The sequence below is a fragment of the Mus pahari genome, chromosome 3 (genome assembly GCF_900095145.1).
Source record: "Mus pahari chromosome 3, PAHARI_EIJ_v1.1, whole genome shotgun sequence".
Lineage (NCBI taxonomy): Eukaryota > Metazoa > Chordata > Mammalia > Rodentia > Muridae > Mus > Mus pahari.
The window spans coordinates 103,335,211-103,353,833 of NC_034592.1; the positions used below are offsets into that span (position 1 = coordinate 103,335,211).

General features: G+C 37.5%; 1 protein-coding gene across 9 annotated transcripts in view; it reads left to right on the forward strand.

Moving 5' to 3' along the window:
- Positions 1 to 18,623, forward strand: part of Mga (MAX dimerization protein MGA) — a 92,958-nt gene that overhangs the window by 38,788 nt on the left and 35,547 nt on the right. For all 9 annotated transcript variants that reach the window (XM_029535792.1, XM_029535791.1, XM_029535789.1 and 6 more), the window contains 7 exons: positions 4,869 to 5,811; positions 7,997 to 8,075; positions 8,180 to 8,275; positions 9,679 to 9,810; positions 10,051 to 10,155; positions 11,536 to 12,194; positions 14,270 to 14,606. In XM_029535792.1, coding sequence (XP_029391652.1) covers positions 4,869 to 5,811; positions 7,997 to 8,075; positions 8,180 to 8,275; positions 9,679 to 9,810; positions 10,051 to 10,155; positions 11,536 to 12,194; positions 14,270 to 14,606 — 2,351 coding nt within the window. The remainder of the gene's footprint in view (positions 1 to 4,868; positions 5,812 to 7,996; positions 8,076 to 8,179; positions 8,276 to 9,678; positions 9,811 to 10,050; positions 10,156 to 11,535; positions 12,195 to 14,269; positions 14,607 to 18,623) is intronic.

Consider the following 18,623-nt stretch of genomic DNA (forward strand, 5'->3'; position numbering starts at 1 on the left):
TTTCTTTCTTTCTTTCTTTCTTTCTTTCTTTTCCGAGGCAGGGTTTCTCTATGTAACCCTTGCTTGCTGTCCTAGAACTCACTCTAGACCAGGCTGGGCTTGAACTCAGAAATCTGCCTGCCTCTGCCCCCCAAGTGCTGGAATTAAAGGCATTCGCCACCACTGCCCAGCTCAGATTAATTGTTTTAATTAAAAAGTATTTTATGTGTATGGGTATTTTGCCTGTACTTATGTCTGTTGTTTGTATACCACAAGCATGCCTGGTACCCACAGAGGCCAGAAGAGAGCATTTAAACTGGACGTACGGAAGCACTTTGGTTTTTCTTTACAAGTTTGCTTGAAATCCATAGGTACTATGCTAGTCTCATCTTCCTTGTTACTTTTTCTATGGCTTCAGGTTTTTTTGCTCACTATAGATCTTTTGGATTTGGATTATCCTCTTGTAATTTTGTAAGGCTGTATATGTCTAGGAATTTACCTAGATTTTCCAATTTTCATAATATTCTCTAATAATTTTTATGATTTCATTGCTACCCATTGAAATGTTCCTTTTTTTAACCTTTAATTTTATTAGTTTGAATTTTCTTTATGGTTAGTAGGCAAAGGGTTTATTGATTTATTACTTTTTTAAATTCTTTTCATCTCCATATCATTAATTGCTTCCCTGACTTTATTATTTCTTTTCATTTACTGATTTGGGTGTTTGTCCTGTTATTTTTTTAAGACCTTGAGACCCGTCCTTATTGAGTTCTATTTTGTTTTGTTTTATGATGGGTCTCTGTCTACATAGCACTGGCTCTCCTGGAATTCACTATGTAGCCTAGGGTGGCTAGAACTGTTGGAATTAAAGGCATGCACCACTATGACTTTTTTGAATTATCTAACTAATAAACACTTGAAACAATAAATTTTCTTCTTACAACTTCATTTGTTGTATCCCAAAGATTTTGGTAAGGTGTGTTTTCATTTTTATTTGATTCTATGAATTTAAAAAAGTTTCCTTTGGTTTTTTTTTTTTTTTTTACCTTTAGTGACCTTTCTGATCACTGAATCCTGTATTGCTCATTCTCTTGGTATTTGAATAGTTGAATTGTTTGTTTAGAGTCCTTTGACATTGCTGCTTAGTTTTATTTTGTTTGATATGGGGAAAAAAATGAGGTTAAAAAATTGCTAAGATATGTGTATGCTCTAAAATGTGATCTTTTGAGGAAGTTTCATGTATATTTCTGAGCTATTAGGTGGAATATTCATATATGTGTGTGTTAAATTCATTTCTCTGTGGTAGTTTAATTGAAGTTCCTTAATTGTTTTGTTTGGATTACATTTACTGGTGAGACTACAGTACTTTAGATTTTACTCATCATCATTGTATCTGGGCTTTATTTGTTTCTATATATAAATGTTGATTTTATGAAATTGGGAAGGCAGTTAGTGCATATATATATTACATACATACATGCATTTATTCACAGGTGTTTGACCTTGATGAATTGGTTTTTTTTTTTTTTTTTTTTTTTTTTTTTTTTNAANTTTTTTTTTTTTTTTTTTTAAAGATTTATTTATTTATTATATGTAAGTACACTGTAGCTGTCTTCAGACACTCCAGAAGAGGGAGTCAGATCTCGTTATGGATGATTGTGAGCCACCATGTGGTTGCTGGGATTTGAACTCAGGACCTTTGGAAGAGCAATTGGGTGCTCTTACCCGCTGAGCCATCTCTCCAGCCCCCTCTTGATGAATTGTTAAATCCAATGTTCCTGTTTTTTTTTTTTTTTTTTTTTTTTTTTTTTTTTTTTTTTTTAAAGATTTATTTATTTATTATATGTAAGTACACTGTAGCTGTCTTCAGACACTCCAGAAGAGGGAGTCAGATCTCGTTATGGATGATTGTGAGCCACCATGTGGTTGCTGGGATTTGAACTCAGGACCTTTGGAAGAGCAATTGGGTGCTCTTACCCGCTGAGCCATCTCTCCAGCCCCCTCTTGATGAATTGTTAAATCCAATGTTCCTCTTCTTATCTTTTTTGGTTTTTTTTGTTTTTTTTTTTTTTGTTTTTTTGTTTTTTTTGAGACAGTCCAGGCTTGAAACTTGGGAGACAATCCTCTTGCCTAGGCATCTTGAGTGCTAGGATTACCAGTATGAACTACCAAACCTAGTTGCTTGTGGTTTGTTTCTTTCTTTCTTTCTTTCTTTCTTTCTTTCTTTCTTTCTTTCTTTCTTTCTTTCTTTCTTTCTTTCTAATTATAGAACGTTTAAGATGACCAGGTGTGGGGAGCACACACCTTTAATTCTAGTGCTCTGGAGGCAAAGGTAGGCAGATCTCTGAGTTCTAGGCTAGTCTCATCTACTTAACAGATTTCAGGCCAGCCAGGAATACATAGTAAGACCCTGTCTCAAATGAAACAAGAATAGAATACTTAACATACTGAGTGGCCCAGCATGATGGAGGCACTTGATGCTAAGTCTGACATTTAATTTGAATTTGATCCCCAGAACCACACATCTTGAAAGGAAAAGACTGACTTCCACCAGTTGTTCTCTTAATACATGTAAACACATATATCTATGTAATGGATTATTTTAAATGTTTTAAGATGTTCACATGCCATAAAATCTGCCTATTTAAAATATCAGTGGGCAGCATGCTCTACTAGCACGCACAGAACCTTGGATTCCATCCCCAGTGCTGCACAAAGCCAGGACTGTTGATGAATGCCTGTGATAATTAGGGAGATGGAGGCAAGAGAATCCGAAGTCTAGGTTCTTCTTCAGCTGTTAGTCATCTACGTTTTAACCAGAGTGGAAAGTTACTCATTGAAGGATTTTTTTTTTTTAATAAGTTCTGCAGGAGCAAGTAACTATTGTTCACATAGTTGTGCATATTTAATATATTTGGATTTTATAAAGACAATGTATTAACTTAGCAAGTTTTGAAAAATCTAGTGTTTCAGTGAGATATATTAGATTTGGAATTATATTCTTTTTGAGACAGTAAAGTGGATTTGTGTGGCTTAGTATATGAAACTTAATGTAGATTATTGTTTAAAGTGAGTCTAAAAAGGCACAGGATAGATGATAGAGTATGTAGAAAAGCGGCACAGGAAATTTGTACTTTTTTTTTTTTTTTTTTTTTAAGTTTCACAAGCCTTCTTTTTTGAATTGTTTTATTTTCACATTTTATTTGGTTGGTTGGTTGGTTGTTGATGTGTGTGTGAGTATGTATGTATGTATGTATGTGTGTTTGTAGGTCAGAGGACTGATGGGAGTTATTTTTTCTGATCCCAGGGATCAGATCCATTCAAGCTATCAGATTTTAACCTCAGATACCTTTGCCACTGAGCCAACTCCAAGGCCTGATCTTAAATTTCTTGTCTGCTTTGTCTTCACTTTGAATGTGCTGAAATGACCCGTATGTACCATTATGTTTGATTTATGTGGTACTGAGGATTGACCTAGGGCTTTGTACATGCTGGGCAAGTACTTTATAGTACTTGGAACATATACTAAGGAACATCCCCAGCTGTAACCTAGCCTTTTATTTTAAAAGTTTGTGGCAAAATCTTTTTTTTTTTTTTTTCTTTCTCTCAGAGTCTCACTCTATAGCCCAGGCTGGCATGGAGCTTGTTATGAAGACCTGGCAGGCCTTACCTCAGGTCCACCTGCCTCTGAGTGCTGGGGTAAAAGACATGTGCCATCACCACCCCCACTAATGCCATAGCAGCTGTAGCAAATTCTTCGCACTGAAAACATGCTTTTTGGGGGGGGGGGAGCTAAGAAAAGTGCTGGAATTGAACCTAGGGCCTTACACTTATCGGGCAGGCATTCTACTACTGAGCCATACACTCCTTGAAAGTGAGTTTTTTAATTTGAAAAATTGAAAATGTTTCGGTAGTAACATGAGTATGCTGAGAAGGCTACTTCAATGAATTGGTTAAGAGGTTAAGTTTTGTATTAGGTATTTTATCTGGAAATACAGAAAGAACTAGCAGTTTGAAAGCACATTAATTTACTGTAATTCCTAGTTATGATAGACTGCTTGTTTTGGTTTGGTTTCTAGAGACAGGGTTTTTTCTTTGTAGCCCTGGCTGACCTGGAACTCTGCATACAGATCAGGCTGTCCTTGAACTCAGAGATCTCTTTGGGCTGGGATTAAAGGCGTGCACCACACTGTTCAGCTGTAATAGACACTTTTTTTCCTCTTAATTGGCATTTGATGATGCATGAATTTTTAAGACTTTGATTTTTGGTTGGTTATAGCTGACTTTTAGTATGGAGTTCTGTATATGTGACCAATATCTAAAGACAAACATATTTTATAAGGTACTCTGCATTTTGATTTAATGATAAGGGTAAACTATTCTTTTCCCACATTTTATTTATACACGTGGGGTTAGTTTATGTAGTGATGGAGATTGGATTTAGGACTTTTGTGTTCTAGGCAGGCAGTATATCAGTTGGGCTGCATTCCCAGCCCTGAAACTTGGCTCTTGAATTGTATTTTTTTTGTGTGTGTGTGTGTGAAACATTGATAGAACATGTGATTGATAATTTACTTTTGAGCACTTCGTTTGTTTTTTTTTTTTTTTTTTTTTTGAGACAGGGTTTCTCTGTGTAGCCCTGGCTGTCCTGGAGCTCACTCTGTAGACCAGGCTGGCCTGGAACTCAGAAATCCACCTGTCTCTGCCTCCCGAGTGCTGGGATTAATGGCGTGCACCACCACGCCCGGCTCGAGCACTTTGTTAAGTTACAATTTTTAAGTAATGACTCATGAATTCTGATGGATATATTGATTTTAAGAACTGCTTTTCCTTCTCTGAGTCTTGTTTATAGATAGTTCTGTACTTTTTATCTTCTTCTACCTCTCTAGTCGTATTGTGAACAGTTTTGAAGATGATTCCCAGATTTCCTCACCATCGAACCCAAATGGAAACTTTAATGTCGTCATTAAAGAAGAGCCTCTAGATGATTATGATTATGAACTTGGTGAATGCCCAGAAGGAATAACAGTGAAACAAGAAGAGACAGATGAGGAAACGGACGTATACTCAAACAGCGATGATGATCCTATACTAGAGAAACAACTAAAGAGACACAATAAAGTTGATAATTTGGAAGCTGACCATCCATCTTATAAATGGCTACCAAATAGCCCAGGTGTTGCTAAAGCTAAAATGTTTAAATTAGATGCTGGGAAAATGCCAGTAGTTTACTTGGAACCCTGTGCTGTCACGAAAAGCACAGTGAAAATTTCTGAATTGCCTGATAATATGCTCTCCACATCTCGAAAAGATAAATCTATGTTGGCAGAATTAGAATATTTGCCTGCGTATATTGAAAATTCTGATGGGACTGACTTTTGCTTAAGCAAAGATTCAGAAAATAGTCTCAGAAAACATTCACCAGATCTCAGAATTGTACAAAAATATACTTTACTTAAAGAGCCTAATTGGAAATACCCAGACATATTTGACAATAGTAGCACGGAAAGAATACATGACAGTTCAAAAGGATCAACTGGAGAGTCATTTTCAGGAAAAGAGGACTTAGGCAAAAAGCGAACAACGATGCTTAAAATGGCAATACCCTCAAAGACTGTGACTGCTAGTCATAGTGCCTCTCCAAATACTCCTGGGAAAAGAGGAAGGCCGAGAAAGTTGAGACTCTCTAAGGCAGGGCGACCACCTAAAAACACAGGGAAATCTTTAACTGCTTCCAAGAATATTCCCGTAGGCCCTGGAAGTACCTTTCCTGATGTGAAGCCTGATCTAGAAGATGTGGATGGTGTGCTCTTTGTTTCCTTTGAATCAAAGGTACGATTGTAATGATCAGCTTTCTTTTTAAGGTCTGCTAATCAGTTTTGAATTGAAAATTGGCTTAAAATTTAGGATCTACTTTTATTAATGTATCTATTTGTGAGTATGTTTGGGGCTATTGAGTGAGTGCTAAACATTTGGTTTAGTTAACAGTAGTCACCCCTTAAGATACTTGCTTTTAAATAGACTTTAAAAATGTAAATGTGTAGATCTCACTCTGTAATTTGTTCAGTGTTTATCTGATTAAAAAAAGATTTATGTGTGTCTGTATATGTGAGTGCAGGTGCCAGTGGAAGCCAGAGGTGTCAGGTTACCCTGGAGCTACTAGAGTTGAAGTTACTTGTGAGCTATAAATAACATCAGTGTTGGAAAATTGAACTTTGAGGGCTGGTGAGATGGCTCAGTGGTTGAGAGCACTGGCTGTTCTTCCAGAGGTCATGAGTTCAGTTCCCAGCAACCATATGGTGGCTCACAACCATCTGTAGGGAGATCTGATGCCCTGCCCTCTTCAGGCAGGCAGATATATATGCAGCAGAGCACTCATACATTGAATAAATAAAATTTAAAAAAAAAGAAAAAAGGAAAAAAAAAAGAAAATTGAACTTGAAATTTTCATTGTTGCAGTCTCCAAAGCTTAATAATACTCAAAAAGTTCACTGAATTTTTTTTCTGAGATAACTTTCTCTCTCCTACACTGACTGGTTAGTAATAAGTAATAGTAGAGTATTAGAGAACCAATATACTAGCATTATTTTTATTTTGAGATAAGGTTTCTTTACGTAGCTATATGTGCTTTGTACATTAACCTTGAACTCAGGGATCCATCTGCTGTTTCTTCTAAGAGCTGGGCTAAAGTCATATGCCACCATGTCCAGCTGAATACTAGCATCGTTATCCAGGGACTCTACGTGCTTATTACTTTTCATGCAGGTATTTTTTTTAAGGAATCTAACTTTTCTAAGTTGACTGTAGATGTTGGCTACGTCTTTTTTTTTTTTAATTTTTTTTCTCTCTGCTGTGAAAAAGCTCTGAGACAACATGCAGATTGTGTGTAAATATAGTTTAATGTTGGTTGAGTATAAGATTCTATTCATGTTTAAGTGTTTGTTTGTCTTTTGAGATATTCTCATTGTATGCCCAGGATGGCCTTAAACTTTGAATTCTCCTGCCTCAGCTTGCCAAGTGCTGAGATAACAGGTGTGTGCCACCGTGATCAGTTGGGCTTTTGCTTTTGTCTTGTCCTGCTGCTGCTGGTGTTTCTTTCTCTTCTTCCTCCCTTTCCTCTTCCTTTTCTTTTTTTCCTCCTCTTCATCTTCCCTCTCTGACCCCCCCTATGTCCACCCCACCCTTGTGTTTGTAGCAAGAATGGAGACAACAGCACTGGAGATCAAATCCAGGGTCTTATATAATAATAATAATAATAAGGCAAGCGTTCTACCACTAGACTACCTTTCTTATTTAGACTGATGATTAAAATAATTGAATGCAAATACGGTAGGAAATAATCAAATGCACATGTGGTGATGCACTCCTGAAATTGTAGCACTTAGGAGGTGGAGAGGATGCATGATCAGGAAATGACTGCCAATCCCACCTTCTTAGTGAGTTTGAGGCCAGCTTGGGTTATGTGAAACAGTGCCAACAAAACAAAACAAAACAAAACAAAAGACAAGAACCCCCTCAAAAGTATGAGAACAATTACTCCTGTGAATTTGGAGCAAGTGCTAAAACATGTTATTTCATACTCTTAGTCCTGTATCATTAATTTTAAAATATTCTTTCTATGAGTGGTAGATGTATGCATATCCTTGGGTGTCAGTGGGTATACCTATGTGAGTGTGTGCAGAGGCTAGAGGTTGGAACCTTCTTTGTTCTCTCAGTCTTATTCTTTGAGACAGGGCATCTTCACTGAACTTGGAGCTCACTGATTGCTTAGGCTAACCATCTTTCATCCTAAACACCACCAGAAGTTACAGAAAAGTGGTACTATACCTAGCTTTTACATAGATACTGGGGATAAACCAGCTTCTCATGGTCACCCAGCATGCACTGTAGCTACTGAGTATGCTCTCCAGACACTCGTCATTGTTATCCTTTTTTTTTTTTTTTTTTTTTTTAAAAATTGAATTTTCCTTTGAAAATTTTAGAAGCAACATAACTGGGTTTTATTTTTAATGTATAGGAGGCTCTTGATATTCATGCAGTTGATGGGACAACAGAAGAACCTTCTAGTCTTCAGACCACAGCCACAGATGATCCAGGTATATCTAACAGTATAAATTCAGATGCATTCGCTGTTGGGGCTATAGTGTGGAATATTCTCTCTGATGTACATTGTTTTATTTCATCACTGTTTTGTGAGTAGGTTGCAGAACAAGAATTTCCCAGTTGGAAAAGGAATTAATAGAAGATTTGAAGTCTTTGAGGCATAAGCAGGTGATACATCCTGCTCTTCAAGAAGGTACTACTTTCAAAATGTGGACAAGTCAATTTGTCTTTTGTACATTTTGTACATGTCTTCCCCTTTTCTTTCCTACCTCTTTTTGCTTATTTCTCCCTTTATTTTCTCTTTCAATTAGCAGTTTTTTATTTTTTCCATTTCAAAAGTTCTTCTCAATTAAAAAACACATCTAGGTCTTTTTTTGTTTGTTTTTCGAGACAGGGTTTTGACAGGTGTAGCCCTGGTCACTCTGTATACCAGGCTGGCCTAAGAAATCCGCCTGCCTCTGCCTCCCAATTCCGGGGATTAAAGTGTGAGCCACCACTGCTCGGCCTAGGTCTTTATTCTAGTAGTTTGTATACAAAGAATATGTATCACAGAAAAAGCAGGGTTTTCTCTTCAAAATGAGAACATTTTGCATCTTTTAAAACTCTGGCTACATTTATGAGATTTTTTTCCCCCTTTGGGAGTTAGGTACTACTTTTATTTATTAGATAACATATTTAAGGATACACACCTTTCTTGAAGAGATGGCTTAGTAGATGAAGTGTATTTGATGTGACGTATATGAGTATCTTATTTTGATCCCCAGCATACATAAAAATGCTAGGCATAGCCATGCCTGCAGTCTCGGTGCTTGGAAAAGCCAAACTGGGATGTTCTAGGTTTAGTGAAAGACCTTGACTTGTTCAGTGCTTTCATGTCTACTTTAGGAGATGCCCGTTTTTGTTTTTAGTGGTAACCTAGTACAGTATTACTCTATATAACTTTTAGACTGTCTTTGCTCACCTCCCCCTTTTAATCCAGCGAAATATTTTCCCAAAATGTTGTCTCTTAATTTATAAGTAATTTCATTTTAGGTTCATTGATAATAACTGGAGAATTAGTGACTATAATCAGGTCAGAACCTCCATCTGTGGCAAATTTTTATTAGAGACCCTAGCAGGCCACTGAACCTTGGGCTAAATAATAAAAAGTTTGGATTTTGCTTTATTTACTTATGCTACTTAAAGAATTACTAAAAATTTGGTAAGCTAAAACAAAATATATTTGTATTTTATATTTTATATGTATTTGCAGTCTGAGCATGGCTTAATTGTGTCCTTTGGTTAGGTTCTCACAAGGCTGTAATCAAGATTTTGATGAAGCTATTGGCAAGGCATGCTTTTCTGTTCATTATTTGCTTGAGAGGATTTTGCTCTTATTCTCTTTTAGCTTATTGACAGAATTTATTTCTGTGCAGCTTTAGTATTTTGCCCTCATTCAGGGTTAGGTACTATGTAATACCATAACATAAAGATTTAAGTGAAGCTGTTAGTGGTTACTGAACAAATTTTGCTTTTTACCATTTTTTTTTTTTTAAATCTGAGTGTTTTGTTTTGTTTTAAGAAGGAAGGGAGAAATATGTCCTTTTTTTCTTATAGTGGGCTTAAAACTGAATTCAGTGGATCCAACAGTGAGCATTGATCTTAAATACTTGGGAGTACAATTGCCTTTGGCTCCAGCCACCAGCTTTCCCCTATGGAATGTTACAGGAACCAACCCTGCCTCACCTGGTGAGTATATAGATAGCATTTGTATAAGTGAACATTATTTTTCTTCTTTAAGTTTAGGTTATTTGTAGTATAAATTTTAAAACATTACTTTTATTTTCCAATTTAGGATATTTAGAGAATAAACCTTTCATTTCTTGGCATGGAATTAATACATAGATGTATTCATAGTAGAGAAAGAGTAATTTGGCATACATAGGTTGACTAGAACTTTGGTAATTTCTTTTTCTTTTTCTTTTATAGATGCTGGGTTTCCTTTTGTTTCTAGGACGGGGAAGACCAATGACTTTACCAAGATCAAGGGATGGAGAGGAAAATTTCAAAATGCTTCTGCATCTAGGAATGAAGGTAACTAGATATTTGGTTTTTGATTGCCTTTTTGTTTTTTTGTTTTGGTAGTACCACAGATTCAGAGTAGTTCAAACAGCTTCTCCAGCACTTTCCTATTCACCTCAAGCCCAGCTCCTTTTCTGTTTTAAAATGCAGTCTCATTGAGTGTAGAATGCTGGCCAGTCCTCCTGCTCAGCCTTCCAAGTGTTGGAATTACAGGCATAAGCCACCAAAGCCTGGCTGGTCACTAGTGTTTGTTTTACTTTTTAAGTTTATGTATGTTTTGAAAAATGTAGTCTTGGCCTGGGGTGGTAGCACTTGCCTTTTATCCCAACACTTGGGAGATAGAGGCAGGTATACGTTTGAGTCCATTCTGAGTACGTAGCAAGTTCCAGGCCAGCCAGGGTTATATAGTGAGGTGAGACCCTCTTTGAAATCAAGTTAGTCTCATTGAACCACTTACCCTTTTCATCTCTCTAAACGGAACTAAAAACAGTGTATTGCTGGTGTTAGTTTCCTCTCTAGCCACACCCTGGAGCTCCACTCCTATCCAGTAATCCTTGCAGCTTAAAACTGTTTCCTTTTTTTGTACTAAGCTACAAAAGTCATTATTTCAGGACTGTATACCTTCAGAGCTGTCTAATAGTTTTGATAGTCTAATAATTCACAATAAGTTTGTAACGCAAAGCTTTTGTTTGGAAGCATGAACCTATTTGTCTGCTTTTCCTTTCTCACTGGATTTGTTTGCTACTTATATCCTCACCTTATATCCTTAGTTTATCATTTGTCCAAAATAAGTCTTCTTTACTTTTGGGTATATATATAGTCTTACAACATATATTTAAATCTTTACTGATACTTTTTTTCCTAAAAATAGAATGTTACTAGATATGGTGATATATACCATTCTAGTTCATTCACTTGGGAGGCAAACAGGGACCAATAAAGGAGAATTGTAAGTCTGGCCTAGTTCCTACATAGCTACATAGTCAGATTCAAGACATCTAGGGCTACTTAGTGAGAACTTGTTTCAAAACAAAACCAAATAAATGAAAACCCTTAAAGGTTATGCTCTCCTTTTTATGGCTTCCTCTCTTTCCTTGCATCATGTTTCAGACTCCAGGGACTCAAGTCTCTTAAATAATCCCTTGGCATTTTGTTGATTTTTTTTTTTTTTTTTCTTTTTCCTTTGCTGTTCCGTTTTACTCATCACTGTTACTATAGTTAGGTGAAGAGGTTTTATGCTTGTATCTGAGACACTCTCATTTTGCTTGGCTTTCTATTTTTTCTTCTTTTTGAGTAGGAACAGTTTAGAGAAGCTTCAGTAGTATATAGCTCAGTTCTTAGAGAGCTAAGACCCTTCAAGGTTGAAATGTTTTGTATCTCCATATTTTCTAGGTGGAAATTCAGAAGCTTCACTGAAAAACCGTTCTGCTTTCTGTAGTGATAAGCTAGATGAGTACTTGGAAAATGAAGGCAAATTGATGGAAACAAACATGGGTTTCTCTTCAAATGCTCCCACATCTCCAGTAGTGTACCAGCTACCCACCAAGAGTACCAGCTATGTTCGAACTCTTGATAGTGTACTGAAGAAGCAATCTACCATATCCCCTTCTACCTCTCACTCTGTGAAGCCTCATTCTGTAACTACTGCCTCTCGAAAAACAAAGGCTCAGAACAAACAGACAACACTCAGTGGCCGAACCAAATCATCTTATAAGTCTATTTTACCATACCCTGTTTCACCAAAGCAGAAAAACTCTCATGTGAGCCCAGGAGATAAAAATACCAAGAATTCCTTAAGTTCGACCTCAGATAATCAGGTGACTAACTTGGTTGTGCCATCTGTAGATGAAAATGCATTTCCAAAGCAGATTAGTTTGCGGCAGGCCCAGCAGCAGCACCTTCAGCAGCAAGGAACTCGCCCTCCAGGCTTGTCGAAATCTCAAGTAAAGCTTATGGACCTGGAAGACTGTGCACTCTGGGAAGGAAAACCAAGGACCTATATTACTGAAGAGCGAGCAGATGTCTCCTTGACAACTCTGCTTACTGCTCAGGTAAATATTTGCTATTTTCTGTAAACATTGGTGCTTAGCTAAAAATTAGACATTGGTACTTTGGGAAGTGGATAAGTTTTAGGGTTTAGCATTTTAATTACCTAGGTAATAATTAAGGGGATGTCTTCAGCTATGAGCTAATCTTTTGAGTCTAGCTTTCTTCTGCCAGTAAAGGGAGACAAAATGAATGAATGAATGAATGAATGAACAAACGAACGAATGAATGAATCAACGAATAAATGAAAAATTCTCTACTGAATTACTTGCTATCTAAGCATGGGAACTTGAATTTATATTCCTAGCACTGACGTACAAACCAGGTGAGATGCCTATAACTCCAACAACACCTGGGGTTTGGGGACAGAGATAGGTGGATCTTGTTGGCTAGCCAATCTAGCCAAAATGTTGAGGTTCAGGTTCAGTGAGAGACTATATCAAAAAACAAGGTAAGCTAGGCATGGTGGTACATGCCTTTATTATTTTTGTTGTTGTTGTTGTTATGACAGTCTCACTATGTTGTTGTCCTGGAACTCACTCTATAGACCTTGTTCTCCTTGAATTCAGAGACATCTGCCTGCCTCTTCTGTCAAGTGCTGGGTTAAGGGTGTAGATTACAACATTTGGCTTAGCATATGTATTTAATCCCAGAACTTTGGAGACAGAAGCCTGTTCAAGGTCAGCCTGATCTACATAGTGAGTGCCAGGGTAGCCAAGCTACATGGTGAGACTCTGTCTCAAACAAACAAAAAAAGGTAGAAAATCATAAACGTGCCTAGCCCCGATCCCTGGACTTCACATGTATATCCATGGGGGTTGGCATAGCCACACAGTTGTACATGCCTACATTGCACATGTAATACAGATAAATACAAAAAAAAAAAATTCTGGGGTTAACAAGCTGGCTTAGTGAGTAAAAAAGCTTTGTGCATAAACCTTGTGACTTGAGTTTAATCCCCAGAAACAGTGCATAATCTTGTCTTTTGATTGTTTTCTGTGCTATGGCACATGCACCCTTGTATATCATGCACACACAATAATTAAAAATAAAATAAAAGTCTATACTGAATTGTAGAGCTGAAGATCATGAGATGTTGGCAGTATATGGTTTCCTGTAATGTGTGTGTGGTGTGTGCATGTATGGGTATGTGTTTCTATGCATGATCATACATACATGTGTACCGGTGTTTATAGGTAAAAGTTCATGTCACATGTCCCTCTCCCCATAATCTATGGAAGCAGGATCCAGCTGACCCCAGGGATCCCTATCTCTGTCCTCAAAGTACTTAGAGATCCTAGATCTTGCCTGCCCAGCTTTTTATGTAAGTTCTAGGGATCCATACTCTGGTTTTGTTTGTTTTGTTTTGTTTTGAGACAAGGTTTCTCTGTGTAGCCCTGGCTGTCCTGGAACTGGAACTCACTCTGTAGATCAGGCTGGCCTCGAATTCAGTAATCCGCCTGCCTCTGCCTCCCAAGTGCTGGGACTAAAGGCGTGCGCCACCACCACCCAGCCATACTCTGGACTTAAATGAATGTCAGCCCTTTATCCACTGAGTCAACTCCCTGTGTCCTGTATTTTCTACTAGTCATTATAAAGATTCAAGCATGTATGATTCTCTTTTATTTTTATTGTTTACTTAGGACGACATTTTGTGTAAAATAGTAGTGATTATTTTGCATTGTGCAGGCCATATATGCTGTCAAAGTTATTACTAGGGTATTCTAGTCTAGACAGTATGAGCTTGCTTGTGCTTCAGGAAAATCATATGAAACATTGTTTGACCTATGTAACTTAGACTCGTCAGTCCCTACACAGGAACAGTATATGTGGGTTTCTACTGAATGAATAGAATATTTGATGTTTTTGCTCTTAATTAATGAGAAGACTCCTTTGCTAATGCATTAGAGTGGCAGCTTCTTTACTCAGAGCCCTAATTATATGTGTGTCTGACTTTTGAGTTCTGTGTTAGTCTTGTTATTAGTACTAGTAATCAGAAGGTAGATGAGTATGTGACTCTTAAGTTGGTGGTAGTATTGGGATGATTTAATCAAATTTTTATGTTCTCCTTTAACTTTAGGCATCTCTCAAAACTAAACCTATCCACACAATCATAAGGAAACGAGCTCCTCCATGCAACAATGACTTCTGTCGCCTGGGTTGTGTATGCTCCAGTCTAGCTTTGGAGAAGCGCCAGCCTGCTCACTGCCGTCGACCAGACTGCATGTTTGGTTGCACTTGTTTAAAAAGAAAAGTTGTGTTGGTTAAAGGGGGATCTAAAACAAAGCATTTCCATAAGAAGGCTGCTAATCGAGATCCATTATTTTATGATACACTGGGAGAGGAAGGAAGGGAGGGAGTCAGAGAAGATGAGGATCCATTGAAGGAGAAAAAGAAGAGAAAGAAGCTCGAATACAGTGAGTACTAGTTGGCTTAAAACTTGTCATCTTATTTTTTTTATTATAAATGTATACTTTTTATATGTGTATGTACTCGTTTCTGTGAATGTATGTAGAGGGGCCAGTGGTTGAAGTCATGTATTTTCCTCACTTGCTTTCCACTTGTTTAAAATAAGTTTTCAACATTACACTTATTTATTTTGTATGTGTGTGAATGTGGAGGTCGGAGAACAACTTGAAGGAGTCATTTCTCTCCCTTTACTTTGTGGGTCCTGGGGATGGAATTTGTGTTGTATGTTTGATGGCAGGTTCCTGATGTGCTGAGTCATTTCACTGGCCATCCGAAGTTTTTTGAGAGTATTTCACTGAAGCTGGAGCTCACTGATGTGGCTAGATTGGTTGGCCAACAAATCTCCAGGGTGTGTGTGTGTTGTGTGTGTGTGTGTGTGTGTGTGTGTGTGTGTGTGTGTGTACACAATGTGGGTGGGGGCTGTTCATCCTCTTTCTCAGCACTGAGGACTAAACCCAAGACCCTATGCTTGCTAGCTAAAGCACTTTACAATTGAACTAACTCTTTAATCCCCTCTAAATTGTTTTTAATTTTTTTAATGTGTATGTTTCTGTGTGCTCAAATGTTTGTATCATCTGCATGTAAGAGCTCTCAGGTCAGAAGAGACATTGGATCCTCTTGAATTGGAGTTACAAATGGTTGGACCATCATGTGGGTGCTGGGAACTGAACCCTTGTTTGGTTTATTTATGGAGACATGGTCTCTTACTCAGTTTAGCAACTGGCCCCAGGGATTCCCCATCTCAACCTTTCAAGAACTGAGATACAGGTGGCTGTCTTTCCTACCCAGTTTTTATGTAGGTTCTAAGGACTCAAACTCTGGTCTTAAATGCTTGAGTGGCAGCACTTTACCCACTGAGTTGTCTCTCTATCCCTCTGTTGTATATTTACATCTCTCCAAACATCCCAGTAACCTCAGCATTTAGGAAGCTGAGGAAGGATAGCTGAGTTCAAGGCTAGTCTAGTTAATAGAGATACTCTGTCTCAGTTATCTCCCCACTGGAAGAAAAGCATAAAATGTCATCTAATAAAAAGTATATTTTAGCTGGGTGGTGGTGGCACACGCCTTTAATCCCAGCACTCGGGAGGCAGAGGCAGGTGGATTTCTGAGGCCAGCCTGGTCTACAAAGTGAGTTCCAGGACAGCCAGAGCTACACAGAGAAACCCTGTCTCAAAAAACCAAAAAAAAAAAAAAAAACTAACAAGGTAGAAAAACATCTCTGGATATTAGCTATATTGCTAGACTGGAAAATAGTATCTTTAAAGTAGAAATTACAAATTACTAATAAGAATATGTTTTAAAATGTATAGATTTATTTTAAAAAGACCAACCATGTTTCAGAACTTGGGTGATGTTCATGAGTAGATGATGTAAGCCACAGTCAGTGAAAGCCGAGAAGACTAAGAAGGCCAAGGTCTTGGTAGAAGGAAAAATCAGTAACCAAATCAGTAAATATTGTGGTAAAAATTTGAGCAGTTAGTAAAAGTAAAGAGAATCCATTTGAACAATTGGAATAAATGTAGTGATGTACAATTACATTTCCTCTTTAAAGGGTCATTTGTGTACATTCTGTAAGGATTAATCACATAAGCATGTTTTTGATGATGAGTTGATAGGCTTTGTAGTTTTTAGAATATAGTGACTTACATACAAACCAGTGATTATAGACAGGAATCAGTAGCATAAATACAGTGGCTGTGTGAAACTGTTAGAGCTGACAAGGTAGGTGTGGGAAAAGTTACAATGCCCACCGCTTTCCATTCCAGTGACTCCTTAGCTTCCACTAAATCATGACAATCATCATTAAAATTACAAATAGTTGAAATTAAATTTTGGATTTGAGTTCAAAGTCAGCCTAGTTCACAGAGTGAGTTTCATTACAACCAGGGCTATACAGAGAAACTCTGTCCTACAAAAAACAAAATAAAAATTAGTTACCAGTAGGGACTATGACATTGGATCTCTAGTGGGAAACTTGTTTTTCTTTTGCTTATTTTTTTGTAGGATTTTATTTTATTTTTTTAAAGCTTTATTTATTTATTATATGTAATTATACACATAGCTGTCTTCAGACACTCCAGAAGAGGGCGTCAGGTCTTGTTACAGATGGTTATGAGCCACCATGTGGTTGCTGGGATTTGAACTCAGGACCTTTGGAAGAGCAGTCGGGTGCTCTTACCCACTGAGTCATCTCACCAGCCCTTTATTTTATTTTTATTTATTATTTATTGTGTTGTTTACCCCCCCCCCCCAAGACAGGGTTTCTCTGTATAGCCCTGGCTGTCCTGGAACTCACTTTGTAGACCAGGCTGGCCTCGAACTCAGAAATCCACCTGCCTCTGCCTCCCGAGTGCTGGGATTAAAGGCGTGCACCACCACACCTGGCTATAGGATTTTAATTTTTACATGTTTATATATTATGGCTAGAATATAAAACTTTCTATTCTCACTACATGAAATATAGACCTTTATCATTCATTTCTTTTTGAAATTATGGTAAACTTAAAGGATTTATGTAGTTACAAAACTCATTAGTTCATTGATGTGGAGGAAAACTAACATCATTGGACACCTTGTGGGATACCATATAAATTTTGTAATCTTATGCGAGGACACTTTATTATTCATTTTCAAATAGATGCTTAATCTCGGTTAATTACGTAGTTTTTCTGGCAAGATTCCATGTGTTTTCTAGTGTGATCTCTAAAGTATGGTTTCTTGAACTTTATTTCTACCTCCTTATATTATCTTTTGGCTTTCACTGTCACCTGTTTATCCTTTCGCTTGTCAAAAAGTATGGCTGGCTATGTAAAGGCCATGTGGCTATTTACTGTGGGCAATATCAAGGATAATAGGATAAAACCTGGCATTCTTATTTCTCAAGTCCTCTTAAAATTTTCTTGGAGAAATACTCAAGTAACTATCTGTAGTGAAGATTTAAATAATTGATCCTTATAGTCATTCTGATTAGGGGACAGAGGTGACTAAACTATAGGCATCCAAAAGATAGCAACAGATTGTTATGAACAATTCCATGCTGATAATTGGACAATTCAGATGACAACAGTCCAATTCATTGGAAGACATAGAAGTAGAAGAACCGATGGGAAAAGTTGTATATGCCATTAATCCTGGCACTCAGTAGCTAAGGTTGAATATCTAGCGTTCAAGGCCAGTGTGGGCTACAGAGTGAGACCCAACCCAACCCTACTGCAGAAAACTATAATTTCAACTTGCTAAAGAATTATGCTGATAATTAAAGCACCTGTTGCATGAAATATTTAAAAAAAAAAAAAAAAAAAAAAAAAGCCGGCAGGTTCCTGCACTAGTGTTGGCAACCTCAGCGCCACAGAGCTCCTGCCAGGTTTCCACCATCTCTCCAGGTGCGCTCTCTCCCCAACCCCCACTCTTGGCTCTGCCTCCCTTTTCCCTGTCCAATCATAGACCTCTTCTGCACTAATGTAATTGGACAGGAAACATCCTGCAAAAAGCAGGTTCATATTACTTTACTATTAAATCCTGTAACATACAGAGGGAATAAATAACAGTCATGTGTAAATTGTCCTGTAAAATTGTCTCATGAAGCTACACTCATGTTTAACTGACACATTGACTTTATAAGAAAATGTGTACCAGTATCTCTTATGAGTATAGATTTTAAACACAATTTAGCAGAATAAATCTATGTATTATTGAAAGGCTTATGCGGGCTGGTGAGATGGCTCAGTGGGTAAGAGCACCCAACTGCTCTTCTGAAAGTCCTGAGTTCAAATCCCAGCAACCACATGGTGGCTCACAACCATCCTTAAGGAGATCTGACTCCCTCTTCTGGAGTGTCTGAAGACAGCTTATATGTACTTACATATAATAAGTAAATAAATCTTTAAAAAAAAAAGGGGGGGCTGACGAGATGGCTCAATGGGTAAGAGCACTGACTGCTCTTCCGAAGGTCCTGAGTTCAAATC